Source organism: Chiloscyllium plagiosum, chromosome 2, assembly GCF_004010195.1.
Source record: "Chiloscyllium plagiosum isolate BGI_BamShark_2017 chromosome 2, ASM401019v2, whole genome shotgun sequence".
Taxonomy (NCBI): domain Eukaryota; kingdom Metazoa; phylum Chordata; class Chondrichthyes; order Orectolobiformes; family Hemiscylliidae; genus Chiloscyllium; species Chiloscyllium plagiosum.
This window is the reverse complement of record NC_057711.1, coordinates 58,960,046-58,987,698: the sequence shown is the minus strand read 5'-3', so window position 1 is coordinate 58,987,698 and position 27,653 is coordinate 58,960,046. Positions and strand designations below refer to the sequence as shown.

Sequence of the window (27,653 nt, the reverse complement as noted above, 5' to 3'; positions counted from 1 at the left end):
TCTCACACAGGCACTCTTTCTCACACAGGCACTCTTTCTCACAGGCACTCTCTCACACAGGCACTCTCTCTCACACAGGCACTCTCTGTCACACAGGCACTCTCTGTCACACAGGCACTCTCTGTCACACAGGCACTCTCTGTCACACAGGCACTCTCTCTCACACAGGCACTCTCTCTCACACAGGCACTCTCTCTCACACAGGCACTCTCTCTCACACAGATGTGCTGTCTCACATAGGAACTCTCTCTCATAGGTACACTGTCTCACACAGGCACTCTCTGATATAGGTGTGCTCTTTCAGACAGTTACTCGCTCACATGCACTCGTTCACGCACACACTTGTTCACTCACACATACACACATACTCGGTGCAGCTTACTGCATTTTACAAGTACTACAGACCCGAATGCATGCATATTTAAAATAGAGTTGTTTCAGTGGATGTGATACTTCCATCATGTAGAATATAAAGAGGTTTAATTGAGTGATGAAAAATTTGGCAGATGAAATATAAGGTGGGAAGATGTGAGGTTGTCCAATATGGCAAGAAGAGTTTAAAAGTACTATATTATTTAAATGGAGAGAGATGGCAGAACTCGGTGATACAGAGGGATCTGAGTGTCCTGGTGTATGAATCACTAATGCTGGTATTCTGGGACAGAAGAATGTGGAGAGAATGTTATTTATTGTGAAAGGAATGAAATATGAAGTAGAGAGGCTTTGTTCTAATTATATGAGGCTGAAATGAAACCACATCTAGAGTACTGTGCACAGTTTTGCTCTCTTAAAATAGGATGTATTTAAATAAGCAATTCAGAGAAGCTTCATACAACTGATTTCAATAATGAAGAGTTTATCTTATGAGGAAACATTGAATAAGTTGGACCTGTTTCATTGTAGTGAGAGACTGTGTGTGTAGTGAATTATAATGAGTGAATTATAATGAGTGAATTGTAGTGAATTATAATGAGTGAGTGTTCTTCTGGAAATATACAAGTTCCTGAGTGGACTTGACAGAGTAGAAGCTGAGAATATGTTTTCTTCCTTTGGAGAAAATAGAGTGAGGGAACACAGTTTGAAAATAAAGAGTTTGCTTTTTGAGATGGGGGATGAGGAGGATTGTTTTTCTTCTGTGAGTCAGTGGTCTGCAGAATTCTCTTCCTCGGAGCAATGGAGACAGGACCATTGAATATTTTGAGGACTGAGTTGGATAGATTCCTGATTGAAAAGGAGTCAAATGGTATAGAGGTTTGACAAGCCAGCAGAGTTGAGGCCGCAATCAGATCAGCCATGAGCTTATCAAATGCCAGAGTTGGCTTGAATGGTTTCATTCCTGCTTCTGGAAATAAATGGAGTTCGGCCAAGCGGTAGTGTTAGAATTCTGCATGCTTCTGCACACTACAAACTGGGGAAATCACCTGAAGCTATAAAATGGTATTGTAGTTCCTTAACCTTTTTACATGTCTGGATCTTCTTTGTATGAAAGTATCTTGTGTAAATTCCCCATGGTATTACATTAATATAAACGTTATATATAAGACTCAGATGTATAGTGACAGCTGCCAAGATACAATTATCTGATTGTGATTGTGGTTAAAAGGAGAGTTATTTGCAGAAGCAGGCAAAATACATGGGTAATGTGCTCGTTGATGTACTTATTTCCACATGCTTCTGCATTATTTGGTACTTCAGGGTTCGTGTTTACTCCAGCTTTGCACTAAATTCAGGCTATGCAGACAATTAACACAATTCTCACTGCTTTATATTCCTTTTAAGTTCAAGTCCTTTCAGTGTACTTTCCTGAAACAACAAAACAGCAGTAAAGCAGGGGACTGAAAAATCTCCCAGGATCCAATTGTGCTAGCCCCTGTGTAACAGTGCAGAGCCACTACCAGGGCCTCCAACAAAATTGAAAGGAGAGTGTCATTAACATATTTAGGATGGCTCATTCACACTTGGAAGCTGGAGCTGAATCTTCTGGCCCAAACTGGTCAAGCATAAAGAATTCTTCAAGATCTTCATCTCCAGCTGGAGAAGGCATTCACCTTCTCCAGGACTGAATCTCATACTCCAGAAAAAGTTGGATGTCTTTCCAGGCCTCAATGGGACATGCAACATATCTTGATTGGCCTGTGTTCAGCTGAAGTCTTTGAAGAACATAAACATAATAAGATGAATTTCCTGAACAGGTTGTGAAACAACTCCCATCTTCCACCAACTTTCTACCCTTACCTGCCTGTCCCATCACTTTTAGAGATGGGAATTAGATAGAATAGCACCATGTCACCTGTCCAGAACCTGAAGCCAGAGATCAGGCTCTATATTCTAGCCTCCCTCATGACTCAGTTCCCCAACCCTGCCACTCTAAACTCCTGTTCTTTTCTTGCTTTCCACCCAAATCAGGTTTGCAGCCCTAGGTTATAACTAACTTGTAAATGCAATTCAAACAGGCTCCATTGGTTCAGGGTCAGGAACGAAAACAATAGTATGTTTTCCACTACGTAGCCCAAGGTATTAATAGCAAGTGTACAGATTCTAGTATTGCTCTGGCTAAGGTCATGTAACTTGTTAAGAGTAATGGCTGGTCCGGGGGCCCCGGGGGGGAAGAATCCCATACGATTATGGGTTTTATTATGACTTAATGTTAATTCGTTCTGAGCATGTACCTCATTATTTAGTTATTATGTTTTTTTTCCTTTTAAGTAATGTAAGATATTTTATTATACGTTCTGGTTAGTTATAGGTTAGATTAGTAGTTAGTTGAGTGTTTTGGCCATTATTTATTTAATATCTAATTGTATAGATAATTGTAATAATATGTTATTAAAAAATGTATTTTTCTTCAATAAAAATACCTATACAAAAAAAAGGTTAAGAGATCAACGTTAGGACCTTACTGGCTTGTTTAGCTTAGTTTCTCACTGTGAATTATCTGGAGTAAACTATTTGTTTGCAAATTTGTGTGTGTATTTGAGATGTGAGAGTGTGCGTGTATACTTGCATATGTAGTATACATTGACATTCCTGTTTTTATGTCTAAATCTGTACCAGTGTGATTTAAGAAGTAGATTAGTTATGACAATATGCATCTGTCTTTGGTAATTACCATGTGAATTAAGGAAATTAGATATTCTGCTTTTAGTTTTGACCAAAATTCAAAATGTTCGGTTATCAGATTTTAGATCCTTCCTGAAAGTCAGAGCACTTCCTAATCTTTGCAGATTTCATTTATTTTAAAATTATACTATCACTGGATTAATTTATTGCTAAATTTGTCTTGAGATTTACCCAGGTTCCTGTGTGAAAATGGGGATTTTTTTAACCATTTGTGACCAATGAATCTGGGAAATTAAACGCCAATGCATTCCAGCCACATTGTAGCATTTAAACTACAATAACGAGAAAAGGCGAGTCTGAATGTGCTACATGTTAATACATTGTCCTTTTATCTCAAAACCTTGATTTGAATTCAGCCCAGTCTCTCTTCCTTGCCAAAGTTGCAAGGTCCAAATCAAGTGGGTTTCTGTAATGTGAAACAGATACAAAACCCACAGTCCTACTACCCATTGCCCATTTAATTTACCATGAATTACTTATCTCATTCAGATGGAACATAAGGTTAGCTTGAGTGAGAGGTGTGGAAAAAAAAATTACATTGATGCAGTAGAGGTTAGGGTTAGGGTTAGTGAAGTTGGAGTTGTGGTTTCTTCTGTGGTTGAAGTTGAGGTTTGGAAGAATTTTGCAAACATACCAAACTGCAAAATCATGAAAACTGCAAAGTTTGTTGTAAAAACTAGCACCATCTCATAAAAGGCAACGATAAGCAGTCTGAACATCAGACATTTAAATGCAATGCTTGTCATATAATTTGCATAAAGTAATGTGTGAAGCTCTAGCTCTTGCTACCATCTATACAGAATGACATTCCCCTGTTTTGTATGCTGTAGTTGTGAAGGTAGAAGTATATGTGGAGCTTTGGCTTGCAAAATTACTTTTCAACTCAGCCGTCAGTTCACATAGGCTTTCTGGTTTTGCACCCCACTCCCGGTTCAAGTAGCTAAGGTTACCTCTCTAGGGACACAAAGCTCTGTTCCATGCTGCTGTCAAGGTTGTGGTGTGCTAGATCAGTTCCAGGAGAAAGTGAGGTCTGCAGATGCTGGAGATCAAAGTTGAAACTTTATTGCTGGAACAGCACAGCAGGTCAGGCAGCATCCAGGGAACAGGAGATTCGACGTTTCGGGCACAGGCCCTTCTTCAGGAATGAGCAGAGAGTGTTCAGCAGGAGAAGATAAAAGGTAGGGAGGAGGGACTTGGAGGAGGGGAGTTGGAAATGTCTTCTTCTTGACCTCTCCGCCTCCACCCTACTCCGACCTATCACCCTCACCTTGACCTCTTTCCACCTATCACATTTCCAACGCCCCTCCTCCAAGTCCCTCCTCCCTACCTTTTATCTTCTCCTGCTGAACACTCTCTGCTCATTCCTGAAGAAGGGCCTGTGCCCGAAACGTCGAATCTCCTGTTCCCTGGATGCTGCCTGACCTGCTGTGCTGTTCCAGCAATAAAGTTTCAACTTTGATATCCAAATGAATCCAACAAGAACTGGACCAAGCATATGTGGTACTCATAATCTTCTTCATCCTAAGTATACGCATGATTTTACTACAACTGCTAAGTATTTCATCAGTAATATTTTCAGCAACATAACACAAAACATCGCAGATAAGAAAAACTGCAGCATATTAACATGCCAAATTTCCCCTGGCGGATGATGCGCTGTACATGGAGATTGGTGGGGTGGTAGGTGAGGACCAGTGGGGTTCTGTCCTGGTGGCGGTTGGAGGGGCGGGGCTCAAGGGCGGAGGAGCGGGAAGTGGAGGAGATGCGGTGGAGATGCCCTCTTCTTGACCTCTCCGCCTCCATCCTACTCCGACCTATCACCCTCACCTTGACCTCTTTCCACCTATCACATTTCCAACGCCCCTCCTCCAAGTCCCTCCACGCTAGATCAGTTCCAGGCCATGGTGAATAAATGGGGAATCACAAATATTTTCTGTAAAAATGGGAGGACAGATACCACATAGAGATGTACAGCATGGAAACAGACCCGTCAATCCAACTCATCCATGCCGACCAGATATCCTAACCTAATCTAGTCCCAAGTAAAAAAATCACACAACACCAAGTTATATTCCAACAGGCTTACTTGGAAGCACTAGTTTTTGGAGCACTGCTACTTCATCAGGTGGTTGTAGAGTATAAGATCGTAAGACACAGAATTTATAGCAAAAGTTTACAGTGTGATGTAACTGAAATTATATATTGAAAAAGACCTGGATTGTTTGTTAAGTCTCTCATCTTTTAGAATAACTGTGTTGGTTTCAGTTCTTTAATATGTAAATCCCAGAACGTTTTTTTAAAGTTACATTCTCAAATGAACTTTAACAATAGTTGACATGTCAGCTCAGATAATGTATTGAAGGTCTGAGGTGCCCCAATGTTCAGACTGATTCTATTTCTAAAAAAGGGATTTACAGAATCTTACATGGATTCATGCAGTTTTTGAGCAAAATGAAATGTAATTCTGCAAGTACAAATTCACCCCACAAACTTATATGTGTATGTATATGTGTGAGAGTGAATGTAAAGAGGTATAAGTCTGTGAGAGGGTGCGTATGAGTGTGAGATCGAGCTTGTGTATGAGAGTGAGTCTGCATGAGTGTATGGGTCTGTAGAGTGTGTGTGTATGTGTTGACACAGACATCAAGTTTCTGCAGAAATGCAGGAAAGATCCCAAACGTGTGCGTGTTCGCACACAAACACACACACACGTGCACACACCCCTACAGCCCTCAGCTTGATAACCATAAAATAAACAGCAACATCATAGAATGTATGAAGGTGCTAAGGGAGAAAAAATATTTGAAGGCATTTCACAAAGAAGAGAAGGATTTGAATGTGAAACAGTTTCATGGTAGGCTCTGAGAAGGTCTTTGAACATACATACATTGGAGTTGGGAGTAGAAGTAGGTAGTTTGTCCCCTCGAACCTGCTTCACCATTCAATAGGATTGTGGCTGGCCTGTTTGTATTTCAAGTTCCACATTTTCATTTACTCCTGATAATATTTTATTCTTCTGCATAACAAGAATCTATCCATCTCGGTTTTAAAAATATTCAGTGACCCTGTTTCCAGCGACATCTGGGACAGAGTTCCAAAGTCACAAGTCCTCAAACAAAATATTTTCTCCTCATATCTGTTCATAAAGGGCAACTGTTAATTTTTATAAAGAGCCTTCTTATTCTGGATTCACTGACAAGAGGAAAGATTCTTTCCACATCCACCTAGTCAAGACCATTCAGGATCTTGTACGCTTCAATCAAGACCACCCTCATTCTTCTAAACTCTAGTGGAAACTAATCCAGTCTATTCTTCCCTCATAAGACAATTTGTTCATTCCAGGAATCAATCTAGTAAGCTTTCTTTGACAGGTCAGGCAGCATCCAAGGAGCAGGAGAATCGACATTTCGGACGTTTCCTCTAGAAGGGCTCATACCCGAAACGTCGAATTCTCTTGTTCCTTGGATGCTGCCTGACCTGCTGCACTTTTCCAGCAACACATTTTCAGCTCTGATCTCCAGCATCTGCAGTCCTCACTTTCTCCTAGCTTTCTTTGACAACACATTTGCAGCTTTCCGTAAATAAGGAAACAAAAACTGCGTTCATTTCTCAAGATATGGTCTCACTAATGCCTTTTATAACTGATGCATAACATCCTTACTTTTATGTTCTATCTATTTCAAAATAAAAAAAATTCCTGTAGTCGTCTTAACTACTTGCTGTACATGAAAACTAACCTTTTGTGACTTATGCACTAGGACACCTCGATACCCGTGCATCTTGGAACTCTACTGTTATTCGTTGTTTAATGCATACTCTAACTTCATATTTTCCCATATTATATTCCATTTGACAGATTTTGCCCACTTAACCTATCCTTTTGGTCTGCAACTTCCTGCTGCAGGCAAATTTTATTCTCCAGAGCCAGTCAAAATGATTCTACACTTAAATAAACCCATAAATAAGAGCCAAGGCAGCTATCAATATGTAGTGTTTCCTGTTATCACAGGAACATTTAATATCTGCGAATACTAATTAGAGATTGCGTCATACATATTTCTAATATTACAACACAGTCAAACTGTCAGTTTGAACAATGTTGTTTTCACTCTAGTCATAATGCACTGCAGTAACTCCCACCACCTGAAGCTAGTTTAAAATTGCCAGTGTGACTTAAATTATTCTGGCAAATAACCAGTCCGTTCTTTCCCTGAGGAAAGGCACAGTTGATATGTATGATGGGGGACAGTGAATGGTATGGGTGATAGTCTTCATTGCACATGCAATAGTATATTACTAAGGCATAGGTGAGTGTGATTTCTTTTTCAAAGTTATGTGAATTCATGTTTTCAAGTTTGGTAATTACTGTTCTTGTTCTCTGACTTGGGGAATAGTTATACCACTCTCTACCTAAGTAATACTCTGACACCTATTCTGGAAGTTTCACTGGAAACATGACAGCCTTTATTGTGTTTCTGACGATGGACAAACAGGTTAAGCTGCGTGGAGCCCGGGTTTGCTGCGCCTTGAGGAACACCTATGTATTGCAAGATAAGTCAGTAAATGCTCATAGAGTTTCTAAGTGATTTTGATTGTCATTATGTTTTTGGCAGAATACTACTATAATCAAAAGAACATTATCCTCAAAGCTTCAAATTATGCACTGCTGTCATTGTATTCATTCACTTTGCTTGGTTAATCAGATCCTTGGTGATTTGCTGCTTGAATATTAAATATATTTGCTTTTCTAAATGCCCATTTGAACCAAGCCTATGTATTTACACTGCCTCCAGAGCACTTTGTAACTTGCTTTTAAAAACACTGTTGTAGTTGCAAAACTTACAGTTGGCTAGTCAGTACCAAATTGAAGGAAACATTTAAGGTCATGACTAGCACGGTTAGTCCTCAAAGATGAGACAGAAATTAAAAAGAATTGAGGGAAAAACTTTCATTTGGATTTTTATTGTTCAGAGTTGACATTGATGACTTGTGCTTCTTTCTGTGCAAAGTCTAATCTCTCCACAGACCAAGTTAATGGGTCCTTACAAAATCAGTTGATCCATTCTCTCATCAAAAGCATTTAGAAATGTAGCTGCTTCCTTTTAAATACAGCCCACTGTGACATCATTATGATTATAACTTTCAGCTTCTACACTCTGTTTGTGATTGTATTCTGCAATCTGTATTTATGTTCTGTGTGAAAGCAGCCAAGATTTTAGCAACTTCTGACGCTTCAGCACTGGTGATGTGACTAATTTATAAATGGTTTAACTGTATTATATTAACTACTTTAACCTGTATGCCTGGCTAGTTTAGTTACAATGTCTTTCGGTCTCATTCCTGCCCACAGCACCACAGTAACAGCTGTGTTTGCTTCACCCAGCCCTTAACATAAGACTAACTGTTTCATGCATACACTTTTATTTTGCTTCTGATTTGCTTTTTTTTTTAATTCTCATAGCTCTAAACTTTTTGAGTGTTTCTGTTGCATGGTTGTCTTGCAGTTTTTCGCGAACCGACATTGCTCTTTTGAGAAAAGGAAATAACCAGGAGTATTTTGCTGCTTGAAAACAGAGTGGCCAATTTGGACTACTTGAGATAGCAGAACAGTCTTCAAGTTTTACAGTGATGTTTTTGGACAACTCCAGCTGTATGTTCTTCACATAGAAGCTACTGTGTAAATTAAATGGTCATAAAATATAATTGTTAACTTTTTTTGCTTATTAAGTTGCTGCAAACAGTTCACGTAACAGCTTGGCCTGGTTTAATTACCACCATTGAGTCAGGAAATGCTGGAACCACGTAGCAGGTGAGGCTGTATTTGTCAACAAGCTGAGTTGGATATTACATGCCACCTGCTGGTGATGTTTTTGACATGGGGCATGTAATACCGGTTTGACAGTGAGCCCCACCATCTTCCTATCACCTTGAACTGGCCCCCTTCAGAGAGGATAAGTTGGTGGTTGGGTCAATAGCCCATCAACAATCTGTCAACAGGTAATAACAGGTTAATTGAGCTTATTAAAATTGCAATTAGTCTTAATAATACACTGCCCATGCCAAAATGGGACTGGCATTAACTAGAGTGGGAAAGGGAACACTTAAAAGATGGGAAGGAAGGAAAGCATTTCATTCAGGTGCTGTGCATTCACTGGATGCACACATGCACACACACACAGACACCCACATGCACACACAGACACCCACATGCACACACAGACACCCACAGACACACACATGCACCCACATGCACACACAGGCACCCACATGCACACACAGACACCCACATGCACGCACAGACACACTGGGCTCCAAACTTTAACTTTTCCTTCTCTGCTATCTGTCAACCAATCCAAACTTGGACACCCTCTATTGACTCTGGGAGTCCTTCCAATCCTAAAGTCCTGTAGTTTACTTTCTTAGGTTAACTGTGATGTTTAATCCTCTGTCTGGAGTCCCAACAGCACTTATAGCTGAGCTTTGGCTCTTCTAGGGCTGATAGAACTTTAGGCTAACCTAATTATCCAGCTGTTCCCTATGATGAAGGATAGAAGTCCAACAATGAAGCAGCGTAAAACAAAACCAAGAACTGTGGACGCAGGAAACTGCTGGATAAACTCACCAAGTTAGATAGCATCTGTGGAGAGTAATCAGAATTAATGTTTCAGGTCCAGTGACCCTACTTCAGACTGGACTTGAAACATTAATTCTGCTTTTTCCTGACAGATGCTGTCAGACTTGCTAGGTTTCTCCAGCAATGTCTGTTTCAATTAAACATATAGCCTGCCTATAACATGCTACAACTGGGTAAGCTTCATTCTGGTCTGTCAACTTGCTGCTGACTTTCCTTCCAGGGAGTGAGTAGTCTTCTTCCACCCCTTAATTTCGTGCCCAGTGTTCCAGATCAATCGGCTGAGGTGTTTCCAGAATTTGCTGTTTTAACTTCAAATTTCCTAACACCCACAGAATTTTGCCTTTGTACTACTGCCAACATGATAGCCTCTTCACTATCACTTTATTATGGTATATTTTAACGTAATTTTTCTGCCTGCATTTCTTTCTATTTTGTTTTCTTTTTATTAACTTGTTTTGTTTTCTCCTGGTTCATTTTTCTCCTTAAACTGATTTATAAGTTAACTTTTCTCAAGAGAAGCTAGACAAGGGCTGTATGAATGATACAGAAAACATCATGCCTTGTCTAGCTTGTGCCCAGGATTTGTGAAAGTTCTCTTTTATTAGATTTCCCGTGGACAAGTAAATAGTCTCAGTGCTTTACACAGCATCACTTGTAACATAGGGACAGTGGGACCCGCAGGAAAGTACGAAAGTGGTCATTTCCTGCCTGTGACCACAGACCTCAAGCTTTGACCTAATAGCATGTTATATGCTTTAATTTAGTGATAGGGGAGGCAGCTCTTAGCTGTGATTTAGTGGGAGCTTTCAACCAGACTGTAACGGTCCAGCAGATTTGTTACACATTTCAAAGTGTTTAGGTGGACTGGCTGACAATTGTAGGGAGGAGGAAAATCAAAACTTAATCAAACAACCTCACCTCGAATCCTTTTTTAAAATTGTACCATTAAGATAATGATCAATTTTGTGGTTTAGATCTGGAAAAATATTCAATATTATCTTTGTCTGTAATGGCACAACATTAAATTTTTGCCTTCAAGTTGAAAATATTTTTAAGTACTTTACATATTGCCTTCAGTAATATGCTAGATTCAGTACTGGTGTAAAATGACACTTACAAATGTGAAATCCTCTTCTCAGACCACAGTGCACTAATTTATTTTTATATTGGCTCCACATAAGGTTTCAGACATGTTTTGACTTGTTACTAACAAAAATATGCTGTTTATTAATATTGCAGAGTCTTAAAATGATTTCTCTTCATACTTCACAGCTTCAGCTATCCCAGATAATGGAAAGAAGACTTGTTTAAAATTGAAAGTTCTCGTGCGACAATCAAGTAAGTTCCTTTGACAAGGTTGCAAAGGGTGGCTTTAGCGCATGCCTTCTCATAAACACTGGTTTTAAAAAAAAAATCTTTCTGTGTTTATTTTGAGCGGTACCTGTTCTGTACATTGCATTTTGTTTTCATTTTTCTTCTTACATTTCTTCACCAAGCTTTTATGGCAGTTGCTAACTTGTTGTTTCTGCAAATTTTCCATGGTTAAAACAAATGGACAAGTTCAACAGCACTTTTGACATGTGCACAATGTGCAACAATTTGAAAAAAAAGAAAAAGCAGGGAAAAATGTCACACTAACATATTGGCTATTATTTCTATTTTTGTTATAGACAGCTGTTCGAAAACTGTAGGTGTACATGAAAGTGTTTTCGGTGCTAACGACAGAGTAGACAGTTCATTAGAACCAGCAGGTTAGTATGCTTAGAGAATCTTCTAACAAGTGCGTCTGTTCCCATCCCACCTTTCTTATTGACCCTCCATCACAGTTTGCATGCCCTGCATGGGTTCAATGTTGAAAGCTTGTTCACCCTGCTTTTTTTTTGGTGGTGGCCTCATTGCTAATTTTCTTCTGTATATATTGCAACAGAATGATGCAAAAACTTTTGCATGGTGTGCCAGATTTTTATCATTGCCGTCAGCTAAAGGCATGTGAGATAAAATGAAGGTCAGTTGATTCCATGCAGTGCTGGATATTCTGCTTAATACAAATTTAGTGAGACAGTATATCCAGGAGATGTATTGTCCCATTGTCTTTATAACTGCTTTGTTGCAATTGCTTTGCAAAAAAGCTTGCCTTAATAAGAAATTAGTTAAATTAATCAATCTTTTTAGTGCTACAATAAAACTGCCTAACGATTAACGAAAATAGAAGCATGCAATTAACTAATTATGTAATTAATAAATGGGAGGGAAAGGATTATTCCAAATTTGAAAGGGGTTGCAGTTCTCATGTATTGCAAGAGGTTCTGTCCATGACATTTGAAAATAGTCACTTTGTGACAAATGGCTCCCTCAATTTGGTAGAACCTAGGCTGTTGTCTGCCAGCATTACTGCCTTGAACAGCAATGTCTAGACATGTGTCTCTCTGTATTTTTAATGTTGTCCTTTTCATTAAACTCTGCCACCACCATTTGTGTCTCTGAGTATTTTTAGTCATGTTAGTAACTCACTGCTGCTGCCAATATTTTAACAAGTCTAACATGAAAATTGATGCAACTCAATATTGCTGTTCATTTCATTATTGTGAAAGTCTGAGCGGCACAGTGAATTAGAACCATTCACTTTTCACCCTTGGATTCTAGGTTTGGATTCAGTCCAGATCAATGGAAGCATATTCTGCATTAAGTCACATGATTTTCCTGTCAAAGGAAGAGATTGTATTAACATAATGCAGTTCATGATTTACAGTCAAATAAGTACTACTTGTAATGTGCGCCCTGTTCTGATGAAGAAAATTGACTCTCAAATTTCTGCACAGCAGAATCTCAAAAACAGCAATGATATAAACGACCAGATTATCTGTTTCAGCAAAGATGCTAACCTAGAATCTAGGAGCACTCACCTGATTTTCTTAGAATCATGCTATATTTTCTTTAATGCCTATCCAACCACATGGCCCCTCAATTTAACATTCACTCTGCAAGACAACATCTTCTACTATCCAGCAATCACCCAATACCAAACTGATATGATGGCTAGTATATGTGACAAAATTTCTACTGCAGCTTTAGCCAATAACCAAACATCTCCGAGACAAGTGGGCTACCAATTGGGCAAAGGCTGACTCCTAAGTATCATTACCTATGGCTTCACTTATCTTCTGAGTGTTATGATCCTAAGGAAATTTATTTTGGAAAGTTTGAGATCTGTATCTATTGGCAATTTGTGTCCATTGCACTTCAGCGATACCAAAAGAAGACATCCTAAGGAACAGAGATTCTTGTCTGATTATACAATCAAAGCAATGCTAATTGGAAACCATGAAATTTTACTTTGCAACAACATCTATGAGTCTTTGTTCTGAGAAAGTCAATGAAGGGGCTGTCGCTATTTGTATCTCATTGCAATTTCTACTTTCCATAGTTTCTGTCGTCTTCAATTCTCCCACTGTGTTGTAGAGGTGCCCTTTTCATATCTCAACAAGATAATGTACTTGTGTGTGATCTCAATACTGAGTGCTAGTGGACTGTCCAAATCTGGAAAATGTAACAGCCAAATCCAACTTGTTCTCACTTAGAATTCAAGCATCCTCAAATTAGACACAATTGTTGAATTATGATCAACAGCAAACCTGGCTAATATTTTCATTCTTTCCTTTCTACTCCTTTTACTTCACACCAGAATGATAGCCAATTAATGCTATTTCTGCATTCATCATCTGAGATTGGCTAAGTCAGCATTACGGTGCTCAAACTTTTATGATCTTTACACTGGACAGATTTAGACATTTTTAAATTTTCTTTATTTTGTTCTTCTTTACGTTTAATTTTTCACATCAATTGTTTGTTACTTGAAACTTAACTCCATCCTCAAAATAGAGGGCACCCAGGCAAAATAATTAAAAGTAACAATTCTGCAAGGATCACAGGGACATCAAAGTTGTAACCTTATTTAGATCCATGCACCTTTCAACAATGGGCTTTCACTCCAGTAATGTGGCCTATTTCCATGAAGAGATTATAAAATCAAAATGCAGAAGAATCTGCATTTCTTAGGGAAATAACTGGTGTGCCAAATAGGCACACAATTCCTCCTAAGTCTACAGAGGCTGGAAAGTCCCCTTAAATTAAAAGTGGGCAGTAAATGAATTTGATTCAATGCTACAAAAAGCAAATAGAACTTTTTCACTGAGATTGCACATCAGTGACAGATTTAGTGCTTACGTTTACATTGATATTACAGAAAGAAAATCAACACATTTATTAGGGATTCCTTGGCAAAGCTTTCTATCCCCAGCAATTGGTCTAATCTGAATAGAAAGTCCTTGTGTCTGTTACTACCACTGCAACCACTTGGATGTATACAGTGCAATTGAATATCTAAGTGTATTTTCTTGAGGATGGATGGATGTTCACCATGAGTGAGGGGATGTAGGGAAAGGATGTCAAAAGCTTGGGCAGGTTTTGAAAGCAGAAGGTAAAATAGTAAGACAAAATGATTTTAGGAAGAAGTTCCAGGGAGCAAGGACAACATGGATGAAAAATCAACCTCAGCGAGTGAATCAGAGAATGAGGAACAAACAATAGTGAGAGGAACAATGAGGGTAATCTGAAAATAGGCATGTCGGAATATTTTCCAGATAGACTGAAGTTAATTTATGGAGGCTTTGAAGATCATTTTGAAAATAATTTGGTGTGTAGAAAAAAAATGATGGACATTGGGAAAATGGTATGTGAAAATATTTGATGTCAAGTAAGAGAGAGTTTTGACTTCACAGTTCTGCAGTAAAGAAATTCTGTCACATTTTGGTCAAAAGCAAAGAGAGTGCCAAGGTTACACACCGCTCAGAGTGAAAAGGTGTTCCTTATAATAGCAAATATGTAGCATTTCCTGTACAAAGTAGAAATGACAGAAGTAGATTCATAAATTCAAAGCCTTATACACCAAAAGTTGAACTGTTGAAATGTGGTCACCTGGTTAATGGTTTGAAAAAGGTGACAGTGGATTTCTCCTCCTAGCTTTTGTTAGTAACATCATAAATGGGGGGAGAAAACATTTTCTGTTTGCTATTTCTGAAACAAAAAAAAATGAAAGAACATGTTTACAGTGTTGCTCGCACTAGACATCATAGAAAATGACTTGCAAGTATCTCTCCACTCAAATGTGGAAACAATTGTACCCAGAAAGGGTAATATTTTAAAATTATGCAACTTGGAAGTATTCTGTGTGTTTTTACTGTTGGGCAAATGCAAGATACTAATTATAATAAACAGACTTAAAGACCAGTGACTTTGATAAAGATTTCATTATTCAGGGAATGGAAAGGTACTAAATTTCTGTATCTAAAAGTTTTCAATGACCATTTTTATAATTGGGAGAATGGAAACAGTCCCTCCTCTTCGATATAAAAAAAAATTGTAACTCAGAGACAAAACAGTGAATAGATCACATGCTAACTTTGTGGGTTACAGTTCCAGAGACAGCAGTGGAATCAGATTTTTGAAATAATCAACAACTAGCAATTTAACTTTTGTATTCTGTGGATCAAATGGAAAATATTTACATTATTCCCTCATTTCTCCATTCAATCTGAGTTTGTAGATATACTCACTGTGCCATTCAGTTGTCACTTTGTCTGGATACCAAATAAAGTTAATTGTGAATGTTAATTGATGACATGTTCTATTGGTTTTCTCATGCGGTTGAATAAATATTTTTGCAAAGTAAAAAAATTCATAAGTGCCTGGATCTGAATTATTTTAAATGCCTTCAAATTGTTTTAATCCAAAATCTTCCTGAGTGGTCATACTTCATTTCATTTTGTCAGGAAAATGTACTCCAGTCAATACTAAAATCTTTCCAAATATTTTAATGAGAAAGCCAACAGTAGATGTGGTGCATGAAATTGCTTAATTTAAATTGAACAAACTGCCTAAAAATTGACAGAACAGCTCCCAGGCATTAAAAATCTTAGCTCATGATTTTGTAGACTGAAATGTATGTTTTATTTAAAATATTAAAAGTTCATCAGTGCTTCTTACCTACCATTGCTTTTGTTTTTCATTGGTTTTCTACTAAGCATAGTTAATGAAAATCTTTCTAAATTAAAAGAAATTAGAAATTTGAAACGCAATACAGATTGTCACACTAGCATGGAATGTGCAATGAAATGTATTTGCCTGAGGAGCTTGGCTGATGTATAATTGTAACTAAAGTACTGCAGATCATTCTTTCTGTTGTCTTTTTCTGTAACAGCATTGCTTCCTGTGTTTGTTCTCTCTGAATAGATGACACCATACATGAAGCTGAGCCATCGCGTGGTGAGAACAACGCTCAAATACCCAGGATATCCCCGCTAATTTTGGCATCTGTGCTGATCCTTATCATGGCACTTTCTACATTGTAGTGCTCAAAAATCCAAGGAACCTCTGACACAGCATGGCTGGATCAGGAAACAACATGGATTCTGTAACTGCACTGTTGAGGAGGGGGAGCGTTCAGTTTTTTCCAGACACAAGATTTATTTTACATGAGGAGAGTAGAGAATGATTGGAGAGGGAAGATGTATCCAAACTGATAAGCCCCCAAAAATGCCAAATTATATTTTGAGACTAATGATTCTTATTTTCCTGTACATTTGTCTTTCAAAATACCCCTAGATGGTTTAGCTCTTGTCATCCAAGTACAGATGTGAAACAGTAGTGGCAGATGCAGTCACTGAAGAATAAGAATATTGAGCAGAAGCCCAAGAGGGTTTATACCTCCATGCAATATTTATACCTTCTCACTCAATACCGTAAGATGATCATGCAAAGCATCGAGTCACCATGTCAGGACTTGAGGGGTGATATTCTGAATAGATATAACCCCATCCCTCTCAGGAGTTATAATTCAACATGTGTCTGAAGCGACACTGCTCATGCAGCCGCTAACATTGTCTGTAATATTTTGTATTTTTGACACATTTCCTGTTTCACAAGCCCTCATTCAGGTTCAGTATTTTTGTAGGTGGTATGTGTAGACAGAATAACCTTTGAAGAAATTGGGAAGCGATACAGAACTGAGGGATGGTGCAGTTAGCCATAGGCTACTACCATTCTGCTGAACTATTTGAGAAACAAAAAATAAAGGTTAAATGATAGGTTAGAAATGCTGATGTCATTTGTAATATGGATAGTTTTCATGTGAACAAGGATAGATATTGGGCTTAACTGATAATTTTGCAGTTTATTTTAACACTATGTTCTATAATTGAAAAAGCTAATGAACCCAGAATGTAAAAATACTGCATTTTCTCCTGATAAACTGGATTACAATCCAACTCTATTAGTGATGTAACCATTGCATTATTTTGTTCTGAGCAGCTGTAGACTACAGTTCACTATTGGACGTTATTAATTTCTGGCAGTTTAATCTGTTCCACAGTGACTGTTGCCAATATATTTTAGTCAAGAATGGATTCTATATTAAATGATTACTTTTACACTCCTGAAGAATTATAACAAGAAATGGATGCCCCTAATATAATGGAGGACATTTACGACCAACCACTTTCTTGCTTCTTCACTTTTGGTTGCCTTTTTTTAAGCAGGGAAATAAGGATCAATCTGTTCAGTGGATACTATGTATCCTGTAATAGTCTATAACATTAGTGTTAGCTTAGTACATTGGTTTGTACCTTCTTCGAGGGCAAAAGGAAAAAAAACTTGTTTAAATCCTGTATTATTAGCAACCTATGTTGTAAATAGTGTTTGATAAAGTATTAATTCCAATTCTTACATCTTTTATAATTGAATACAATAGAATTTCTGGATTTGACTGATCAGGTTAAGCAAACATCTATGTTGGAATGGACGATGTATTGCTACAATACTGCGAGCTGCTTTGGCGAATAAGTGCAAACGCTACATCCAGAAAGCTGCAAGAACAGGAACGGGAGCAGCTTGCAAATTGCTTATGTGTGAGGAGAGTGAAGCAAAAAAAAAATTAACATTCAACGTATTGGTCCTAAATGTTTGAGACGATGTAGAATTCTGGTCACAAAACCCTTTGTGAAGAGGCCTGGTAATTCTGAAAGTTGATCTGTTTGTGTTCCTGGTTTTCTTTCTCTCCCAGAGATGAAGTGAATGTTTTATGGGAAGATCTTGCCTTTATCGTTGTAGCATGCGTATGGACTGGAGTTTAAAAAACAAACGTTTGTCGATATACTTTTGTAAATTTCGTCTACTGTTCCTTTTCCCCCTTTGTGTGGAAGCAGTTCATGACAAGGCCCCAAATAGGGGTGTATTATACCTGTCAACCACAACCGCACTTCACTGACCTACCTTGCAATGTGGAATGGAAATGGTTCTATAAATTTTAGAAGCATAGAAAATAATCCACTCCCCCTTTATTCACTCCACGTAGATCCGCTGTTCCCTGCTTTCATCGGAGCCTTCATTGAGCGGTGAATGGGTAAATCTGTTCTATTTGGCAACTCCAAGTTTTTCCCATGCATTAGCCCCCAGACCGCTCTGATGCGAGACGAATCTTCTTACAATAGCGTTGCTGCCATTGTCTGTACAGTTTAATAAATGCTGGCATGCTGAAGGTTACTCATGGAGTCCGCTAAATCTATTTTAGATGCTTACTCTTGACACTCCGTTAGAGCCACTCATTGTGTGCGCGTCTGGATATTAGAGTCCAGTTCATTGTTGTCTGTGCCTGTACTGCCCTGCTCAAGAACCGCTTGAAAAGCAGATTCTTTGCACTTATTGACGAGTGCATTTTGACTTGCTTATGAGGGGAGAATAAACAAACCTGTGGCGTACTGCCATCTGGAACCACTCTATACATCTGTTTTGTATATACACGTGTCTGAGCAACTATACAGAAATAAAACTGAAGGTGTTCATTATAAATAGTATGGATGTTCAATGTCTTTGGCTATTAAACGTTTGAAAATATGTTTTAAAGAGCACACTGCGTCTTTTTCTTGACGTTGCATTTATAAATGTTATATTTATTCCGAGATCTGGTGGAATTATTCCATTCCGGTCCCGGATGAAGGAAATCCGAACTCAAAATGATACATTTTCACAGCAAGTTGAGTTTTTGCCCGTAGTGTTAGGGGCAGGGGTAAATGTGGGGGAATGGATCTGGGTGGGTTGCGCTTCGGCGGGTCGGTATAGACTTGTTGGGCCGAAGGGCTTGTTTCTACACTGTAAGTAATCTAATCTAATTAACAACGTCAGCACAATCTAACACACAACTGTTATATAAACTGAAGGAATATGGTTGGTTATACAATTTAATGAGCCTGTACTGAAAAATAATCAGGCCGCCAGCTTATTCTACTTTTAAAAGTGATGTTTCATATGATGTCATGGTGAATTTGCCGATTCCGCCATTATAACTTGTTCGAAAATTGGAACATCAGTATTTCGGAAGAAGAAGCGAGGGGACAAAACTGAGTGCTCAGAGTCCTGTGTTTGAATTCAATCGGGACCATGAAGGTAGAAGTATCCTTTCTGCTTCCATTGGGTAATGGTTCTCGATGCGAAATCCTTCTGGTCTCGGTGACCATGGATTCACAGCACAAAACTGACCGCACTTCAACCCAAAGGTCAGATCTGACGGGGAAGCCAGCTGGTAGAGAGGCAATGGACTAATCGCTCTGGAACAATGCAGGCTCTTCTCTGAGTGGAAGAAAGGGAGAGTAGAGGGGAATCGATACTTAACCCAGTTTAAATCATCATTTCCTACTGCTTGATACCTCAGTAGGTGAATAAAGCAGAAAATGCTCCATTCCTGGGAACCAATATTCCTCTCAGGACAATAAGTGAAACCTCTTTTGAACCTTCTCTTGAATGTATTAACTTCGTGCATTTCAAATTCATCCATCAGATATATGTTATGATTTATAACAGCGATTACATTTGAGTTGCTGAGATTGTATCCTGTTATAACTGTAATACATTAAAATATAAAATTAATCTCCGGCAGCTGACTTGCCTCTCACGTAAAATCTATGGTTGTTTAATAGTCTGGTGCATTGCCCTTTCATTGTTTTCTAATGTGGTTGAAAATCCAGGGGAGGAAGTCTGTCCCTTTCAATTTACCAATAAAAGACCAGAAGCACTAACTATTCATCTTTATTAAACAAGCTGTTCTTTGGCATTTAGAATAGCACTTGGCTGTTAAAGTATTGAAATAAAAAAAACATTCAGAAACCTGGAAAATGGGCACAATTGAAAGTTGCTCTTTAAATGTTACAATGTAGAGCTGACACTTTTTTTCAAAGACCCCTTGACGTTAGCACAAACTCGCACACAAGCCCTTTGAGATCACAGGACGAATGTGTGAGCTGTATCGAGGTCAGAAAAGTCATTCAAAAGAATCCATTGCTTTCAGTCTGATACTCAGAAGGACAGTATGACAAGCCAAAAATGTGAATAGCACAGAGCTGAGAAAAAAAATGCAATCCTCTGTTCCTGCCTATTTACCAAAAATAGAACTTGGTGCAACCTACTTTGAACATTATTGATTTACAGATAGTCAAACATACTTAGAATCTCCGCCGTTTTGGGTTTTGAAGAACAGATCTACTTTTATGTTTGTGATAATCTTTACCGCCTCCTGCATCTCCAGCAAAATTAAACGATGCAAACATAAATATTGAAAAGCCCGCTGTTATCTTTAACTGGTGTGTCCCACACATACAAGCACATAAGATGCCTGTTTGATCAGCCAGATCATTGACGTTAGATCGGAACTTATTCATATGCGTGCTGCATAGACTGAAATAAAGTGTACATTTCATTTCCTGTCACGTATAGCAGCATAATGAATATATGTTTAAAGAACATAGACCGTGATTAATTTTAGATGACACTCAAGGAATCCTTACTTTGTACAAATCCGGCAATTTTCATACTGCTCTCCAAATCCAATCGAACAACATGGACTGTGAGTCCCAATGTTAAATTGACATCGTTAAATTGAACTTTTCTCACGAAGTACAAATTTAGAGACGTTTCCCCATCAGAAACTATACTTCGTAAACTGCAGTTATTAATGAGGTCAAAGGCTATTCTTTCACAACGAAATTGGAACTGCACACATGGGTTTGTAATTTTTCTTTGGTTCTGATAGCTGCTGATTTGATCAACGCTGTGAAGTTGTTTGCAATCTCCACAGCTATTCTCGCATGCGCCACTGTATCGATTATCAAAAATGTTGGAGTAAGAATAATAAAATCTCTACTGTGCGGAAAGAAGCCATTTAGCCCATCGAATTTGCACTGACCCTCAGGAATTTGACAGAATGACCTATAAAACGTTCAAAAGGGAAAGCGTTTTATATGATTTGCACACGTGATTTGGGGGCGAGAGAATGTTTCCTATGTTGTGCCAAACCCTCTCCTACGTATCTATTTTATTGATGAAAGTGACTACCTAGAAAACACGATCCAGTACGTTATTCCAGAGACCCGCGTCTGTCGGTGTATTTCAGATGTTGTAAGGGAAAAGTGAAAGGGCAGAAACAGTGAAAATATAAGGTTGAAGCACTTTATTTAAGAAACTTCAGTTTCAATAAATAGAATTATAAATATAGCGAGGATATGATGACTTAAATGTGAAAAAAAACAAGAGTACATCCGAAAAATTTACGATAAGGTCAACAATTTCTGATGGTTCATTCAAGCGGATGTTCACTATTATAGGAACTGTGATTACAATTGATTAAGTATTTGTTCAGATGAACTAAAAGACCACGGTATCTTGTCAATTCCTTGTCATTTCCGAAGGAGGTCCAACCCCCTGCAGAACCTTCAGTGTAATTTCGCATATACTGAGTTGTTATAGTCCGTCTAGGATCAAATGTGGAAATTGCATATAATCATGGCATCCACAAGGACATAATCCCATTTCAAATCGAAATCCGATCTGAAACCGTGCCTGTGCAAAAATCTGAACCAGTCGGAGGCGTAATGCCAAAACATTAAATTAGCTGAAGCTCCTGAGCATCACTTGTAGAGAAAGGTAATACAGGAAGATATCCGCAAAGCAAACACCGCAGGGGTGGAAGGCAAATAAATCACTTGATACATACGCCTTTGGAGGAGTTGACAGCAATCCGGACGGAATCAAAACCGCCACTGGCGAGTGAGTGCCTCACAGGTCGCCTCTGAGTTCTTTCAGTGTGATATGGCAAAGCAAAAGAATGAAGTGGCTGCAGAGTGGATTTCCTGCTGAGCCTCTGTGATAGCGATCCCTGACCCCATGCAAGCACACTTGACAGAGCAAAAGGCATTTGTCGCGCCAAAGTTATAACACTCTGGACAAGAAAACACTTGGAATAATATTTAAAGATGCCTGTTGAAAACAAATTGTCGAATATCGAAACAATGAACGCGTTGGAAATTTTTTAGATCAACGATTCCATTACTGTCCATTCATGCAAATAAAGTTGTCGAGGGCAGTCATATTAGTTTCATCCTTCAAGTTAATACAAAAAGAACTTTCTAAAGTACATTTAACACGTGACAAACTCCAGTGCCAATGACATCCATCGTTAGTGATAAGAGGAGTTGACAGTTCTCCTGTACCCAGTGCTGACGATTGGCAATCTGTGCTCATCGATTGCCCAAAACAGTTGGCACTTGTTGAACCCTCATTGCCCGCCAAGTTGTTTTGAAGCGTGCAGGGAGAAATGAGCGTCAGGCAAGGTCAGTACATTATTACCATCCCTAATAGGCCTTAAGAAGTGCGAAAGCATCAAATCTTCACGGTTCATCTTCTCCCCTCACCCCTCTAAACTAGGTTTACCCTTGAATATTGAGATTTAGACCGAAGTAAAAACAAACATTTTGGGTTTTTTTCAAAAGCAAGATTGATATTTTACCGGAGGGATGTGCTTCAAGAATGAAGTTTCGAAAGTATAAGTCGAGCTAAAATGTATGTCTCTAACATAAAATAAAACATATTTATTTTAATTTCCTGTAAGACGCATGTGTATTTTGTGAACTAGTTATCATTAACTATTAAAGTGTCTTTATGGATATAGGAATCCGCAAGATTGTGTGTTGTCTATTAATTTTATATTTCTTCGTGGAGCAGAAACCTCAATGATGACATGTATCAGACACATTGTTTTCTGAACAGTGTATGATCCTTGAATGAGACTCGTTTCCTTCCATACAGGCATTTGCAGTAGTGTTAAGGAGACTTGTTTAGAAATCAGATATGGAGTCTCAAGGTCAGTGATTTATGTAGTTAATATCGCGTGGCAGCAGAGACACCAAACACAACTTCTATATTAAGGAAACGGAAAACCACCACCGCCCATCTTCCCCTCCCCCAAACAAGGTCATCTCGTTTATTGCCAACGGTAAAATATTCACGCAGCTTGCTGTAAGGCATACACCGATAGAATGCGCCGTTTTAAATACATATTTGACTTTTATGATTTAACGGCTCCAGGAAATTAGTAGGTAGATAGGACGCATAGATTTTACAGGTTTTCAGTTCATCTGTCAGATCAGGAAATCAGTTCATACCATAATTGATAAAATCACAAAACTATCACGTTGATTACCACACACTTAATTACATGCAAATAATATCCACAATTAAAGCAAAAAATCCTTTTTAAATTAAATTTTAATGTGACTTCATGTGTTTATTGTGTTTAAACTTTTGGGAAAAATCCTTAAATTCAAACTACTCTTGCCACACATTGCATAAAACCCCTTTTTGTGTGCTTTTTTAAAACCTTTGTTTTCATTAATTGAAATCAACTTCCAACAAGGTATTAGGCAAGAACTTTCAAAAGCTGATTGGGGGCAGACGCTCACAGGTAAAGGGACAGATGGAAGATGGGAAGCCGTCAGAAATGAGACCATATTCCTGTAAGTGTGAAAGGAAAGGCTGGTAGGTATAGGGAATGCTGGATGACTAAAGTAATTGAGGGTTTGGTTAAGAAAAAGGATGGATATATAAGGTATAGACAGGATAGATCGAGCAAATCCTTAGAAGAGTATAAAGGCTGTAGGAGTATACTTGAGAGGGAAATCAGGAGGGCAAAAAGGGGACTGAGATAGCTTTGGCAAATAGAGTTAAAGAGAATCCCAAAGGTTTTTACAAATACATTAAGGACAAAAAGGTGACGAGGGAGAGAATAGGGCCCCTCAAAGATCAACAAGGTGGCCTTGGTGTGGAGCCGCAGGAGATGGGGGAGATACTAAATGAGTATTTTGCATCAGTGTTTACTGTGGAAAAGGACATGGAAGATATAGAATGCAGGGAAATAGATGGTGACATCTTGAAAAATGTCCATATTACAGAGGAGGAAGTGCTGCATGTCTTGAAACGGGTAAAGGTGGATAAATCCCCAGGACCTGATCAGGTGTACCCGAGAACTCTGTGGGAAGCTAGAGAAGTGATTGCTGGGCCTCTTGCTGAGATATTTGTATCATTGATAGTCACAAGTGAGGTGCCAGAAGACTGGAGGTTGGCTAGCGTGGTCTCACAGTTTAAGATGGCTGGTAAGGACAAGCCAGGGAATTATAGAGCAGTGAGCCTGATGTCGGTGGTGGGCAAGTTGTTGGAGGGAACCTGAGGGACAGGATGTTCATGTATTTGGAAAGGCAAGGACTGATTAGGGATAGTCAACAGGGCTTTGTGCATGGGAAATCATGTCTCACAAATTTGATTGAGTTTTTTGAAGAAGTAATAAAGAGGATTGATGAGGGCAGAGTGGTAGATGTGATTTATATGGACTTCCGTAAGGCATTCGACAAGGTTCCCTATGGGAGACTGATTAGCAAGGTTAGATCTCATGGAATACAGGGAGAACCCACCATTTGGATACAGAATTGGCTCAAAGGTAGAAGACAGAGGATGGTGGTGGAGGGTTGTTTATCAGACTGTGACCAGTGGAGTGCCACAAGGAATGGTGCTGGGTCCACTACATTTCATCATTTATATAAATGATTTGGATGTGAGCATAAGAGATATAGTTAGTAAGTTTGCAGATGACACCAAAATTGGAGGTGTAGTGGACAACGAAGAAGGTTACCTCAGATTACAACGGTATCTTGATCAGATGGGCCAATGGGCTGAGAAGTGACAGATGGAGTTTAATTTAGATAAATGCGAGGTGCTGCATTTTGGGAAAGCAAATCTTAGCAGGACCTATATACTTAATGGTAAGGTCCTAGGGAATGATGCTGAACAAAGAGACCTTGGAGTGCAGGTTCATAGCTCCTTCAAAGTAGAGTCGCAGGCCGATAGAATAGTGAAGGTGGTATTTGGGATGCTTTTCTTTATTAGTCTGAGTATTGAGTACAGGAGTTGGGAGGTCATGTTGCGGCTGTACAGGACATTGGTTAGACCACTGTTGGAATATTGTGTGCAATTCTGGTCTCCTTCCTATTGGAAAGAAGTTGTGAAACTTGAAAGGGTTCAGAAAAGATTTACAAGGATGTTGCCAGGGTTGGAGGATTTGAGCTATAGGGAGAGGTTTAATAGGCTAGGGCTGTTTTCCCTGGAGCGTCGGAGGCTGAGGGGTGACCTTGTAGAGGTTTATAAAATCATGAGTGGCATGGATAGGATAAATAGACAAAGTATTTTCCCTGGGGTGGGAGAGTCCAGAACTAGAGGGCATAAGTTTAGGGTGAGAGGGGAAAGATATAAAAGAGACCTAACATTTTCACACTGAGGAAAGTAGGTGTATGGAATGAGCTGCCAGAGTAAGTGGCAGAGACTAGTACAATTGCAACATTTAAAAGGCATCTGGATGGGTATATGAATAGGAAAGGTTTGGCTGATATGGACCAGGTACTGGCAGGTTGGACTAGACTGGGTTGGGTTATCTGGTCAGCATGAAGGATCTGTTTCCGTGTTGTATATGTCTATGACTCTATGACTATGACTCTCAGACCAATCTCTGAAATTGGATTCCCAAGTCAGACCCTAAATAAGAACTTAAAATCAACTCCCAACTAGTCCTCAAACCAGCATCAAAACCAATCTCCAAATCAGTGTCAAAACTGGTCCCTATACCAACACCAAAACTGGTCCCTCAACCAACATTAAAGCCAGTCTCCAAACCAATACCAAAACCCAACCCAAACAAGCATAAAAACCGGTCCCTAAACAAACATTATAACCATTGCCCACACCAGAACCAAACCCAATCACCTGACTAGCACCAAGCAATCCCTAAACACCGCACCAATATCAGTTGGAAGAGTGTGGTGCTGGAAAGGCATCCGAGGAGCAGGAGAATTAACTCCTCAGATGCTGCCTGACCAGCTGTGTTTTTCTAGCACCACACTCTTTGACTCTGATCTCCAGCAGCTGCAGAGCTCACTTTCAAATAATCAATATCAATCCCCAAAACTAACATCAAAACCAGTCTACAAGACAGCATGGAAACCAGTCTCCAAACTGTTCACCTAAACTGTTCCCCAAATCAGATCACAAACCATCACAAACTAATTTTCCAATCACAGCACAGAAGTAATCTTCCAAACCTTAATAAGTGAAATTGAGTTTATTGTAAAGTTATTTAAAAGGCTAATGACAAACAAAACAATAATTCTTGAGCTGCCGGATCAAGAAGGTTAAAAGCAGACAATGTTTAGATGTAGAAAGTTAACAATTTGAAATTTGTAACATATTAGTTGCCCCATAGACAGCACATATGTGTAAGGATAAAGCTTCACTTATTTGTTTATGTTTGTGAACACATAGAACAGGAAGTTTCAGAAGTCGCTGTCATACATTACTGAAACTTTAATGATAACTGTTACCTTAGGCTCATAGACTACCTTCATTTATTTGTTCTCTGGGTGTGGTGACATAGTTGCCTAGTTGCTTTGAGTACTGATTACACAACCCAATGGCATAGGTCATTGATCATGTATTAAACCACATAATGAGAAGTATAGTCAGTATTGCCTGACAAAATAAAGGTAGTTAGACCCCTTTCATTTTCCTTTCCTCTCTCTGATCCAAACTAGCAGTTGACCAGATGTATTGGATTCAGTTTTATAACTTGCTATGGTAGGAATTAAAATTGTTCACCACAGGGTTTCTCATCTACCATGGTGGTTATTCTCTTTTAAGTTCGTACTTCACTAAGAAAATACAGATGGACAAATGAATCTAATCACAAGATTACCCTGGAATATTTTGAGATTCTGTAATTTCTTTCTTGTATAATTAAATCTCCTTTTTATGATTCTATTTCCTTTTCCACATTGATATTTGATTTTTTTGGGCTATGCACTTGCTGCTCTCATCTTTCTCTCCCCATGATTTTTTTAGCCATAGTCTCCCCCCCGATATATTATTGTTTCATTAGTCTCAGGGTTAGAACTCTCTTACTAACCATTTGTTGCAGTCACTAGATTTTGGATTTTTCCACCACTGAGGAGATTGCACTAAGACCAGCTCATTTCTAAATATTTAATCCTACACAATTGAAACTGAACAAACAAATGGATAAGAAATAAAGTTCAAATAGAATGGAATTGCTTGAACTTCATATAAACTTGGCAGTGTTTGATAGAGTAGCATATCATTGCCATCCATAGCCTGTACATTTCTTAAGAATACACCAAGGCCCTTTGTGCCTTCATGTCTTTCCCTCCTTTCCCCCATTTCCCTCCCCTTGCCTTTGCACTTTCTCACATTTAAAATCATCCCCAATCTCAGATCATTCATACTCCTGGCCTCCCTCCTGTTTGAGACAAATGTCATCATTTTCTGTTGAATTTCTCTTTGGTCAGAAAACTCTCTTAATCTCCCTTTCAGTTTGCATTGGTGTTGCAAGACTATAACTGGCACTTCATCTTATCTCCTTCATTGACATGCTGGACACCTGAATACTTTGCAACTGTAAAGTCAG

General features: G+C 38.8%; 1 protein-coding gene across 3 annotated transcripts in view; it reads left to right on the top strand.

Moving 5' to 3' along the window:
• LOC122560061 (ephrin-A5-like) overlaps window positions 1–18,791 on the top strand; it is a 213,962-nt gene extending 195,171 nt beyond the window's left edge. Inside the window, exons 3-5 of one of the 3 annotated variants that reach the window (XM_043710265.1) lie at window positions 11,027–11,092; window positions 11,425–11,505; window positions 16,043–18,786. In XM_043710265.1, the coding sequence (XP_043566200.1) occupies window positions 11,027–11,092; window positions 11,425–11,505; window positions 16,043–16,161 (266 nt within the window). In that variant the 3' untranslated portion in view covers window positions 16,162–18,786. Of the gene's footprint in view, window positions 1–11,026; window positions 11,093–11,424; window positions 11,506–16,042 lie in introns of all 3 variants that reach the window. The other 2 variants (XM_043710269.1, XM_043710278.1) reach the window with 2 other exon arrangements.
• The last annotated feature ends 8,862 nt before the right edge of the window (window positions 18,792–27,653 follow it).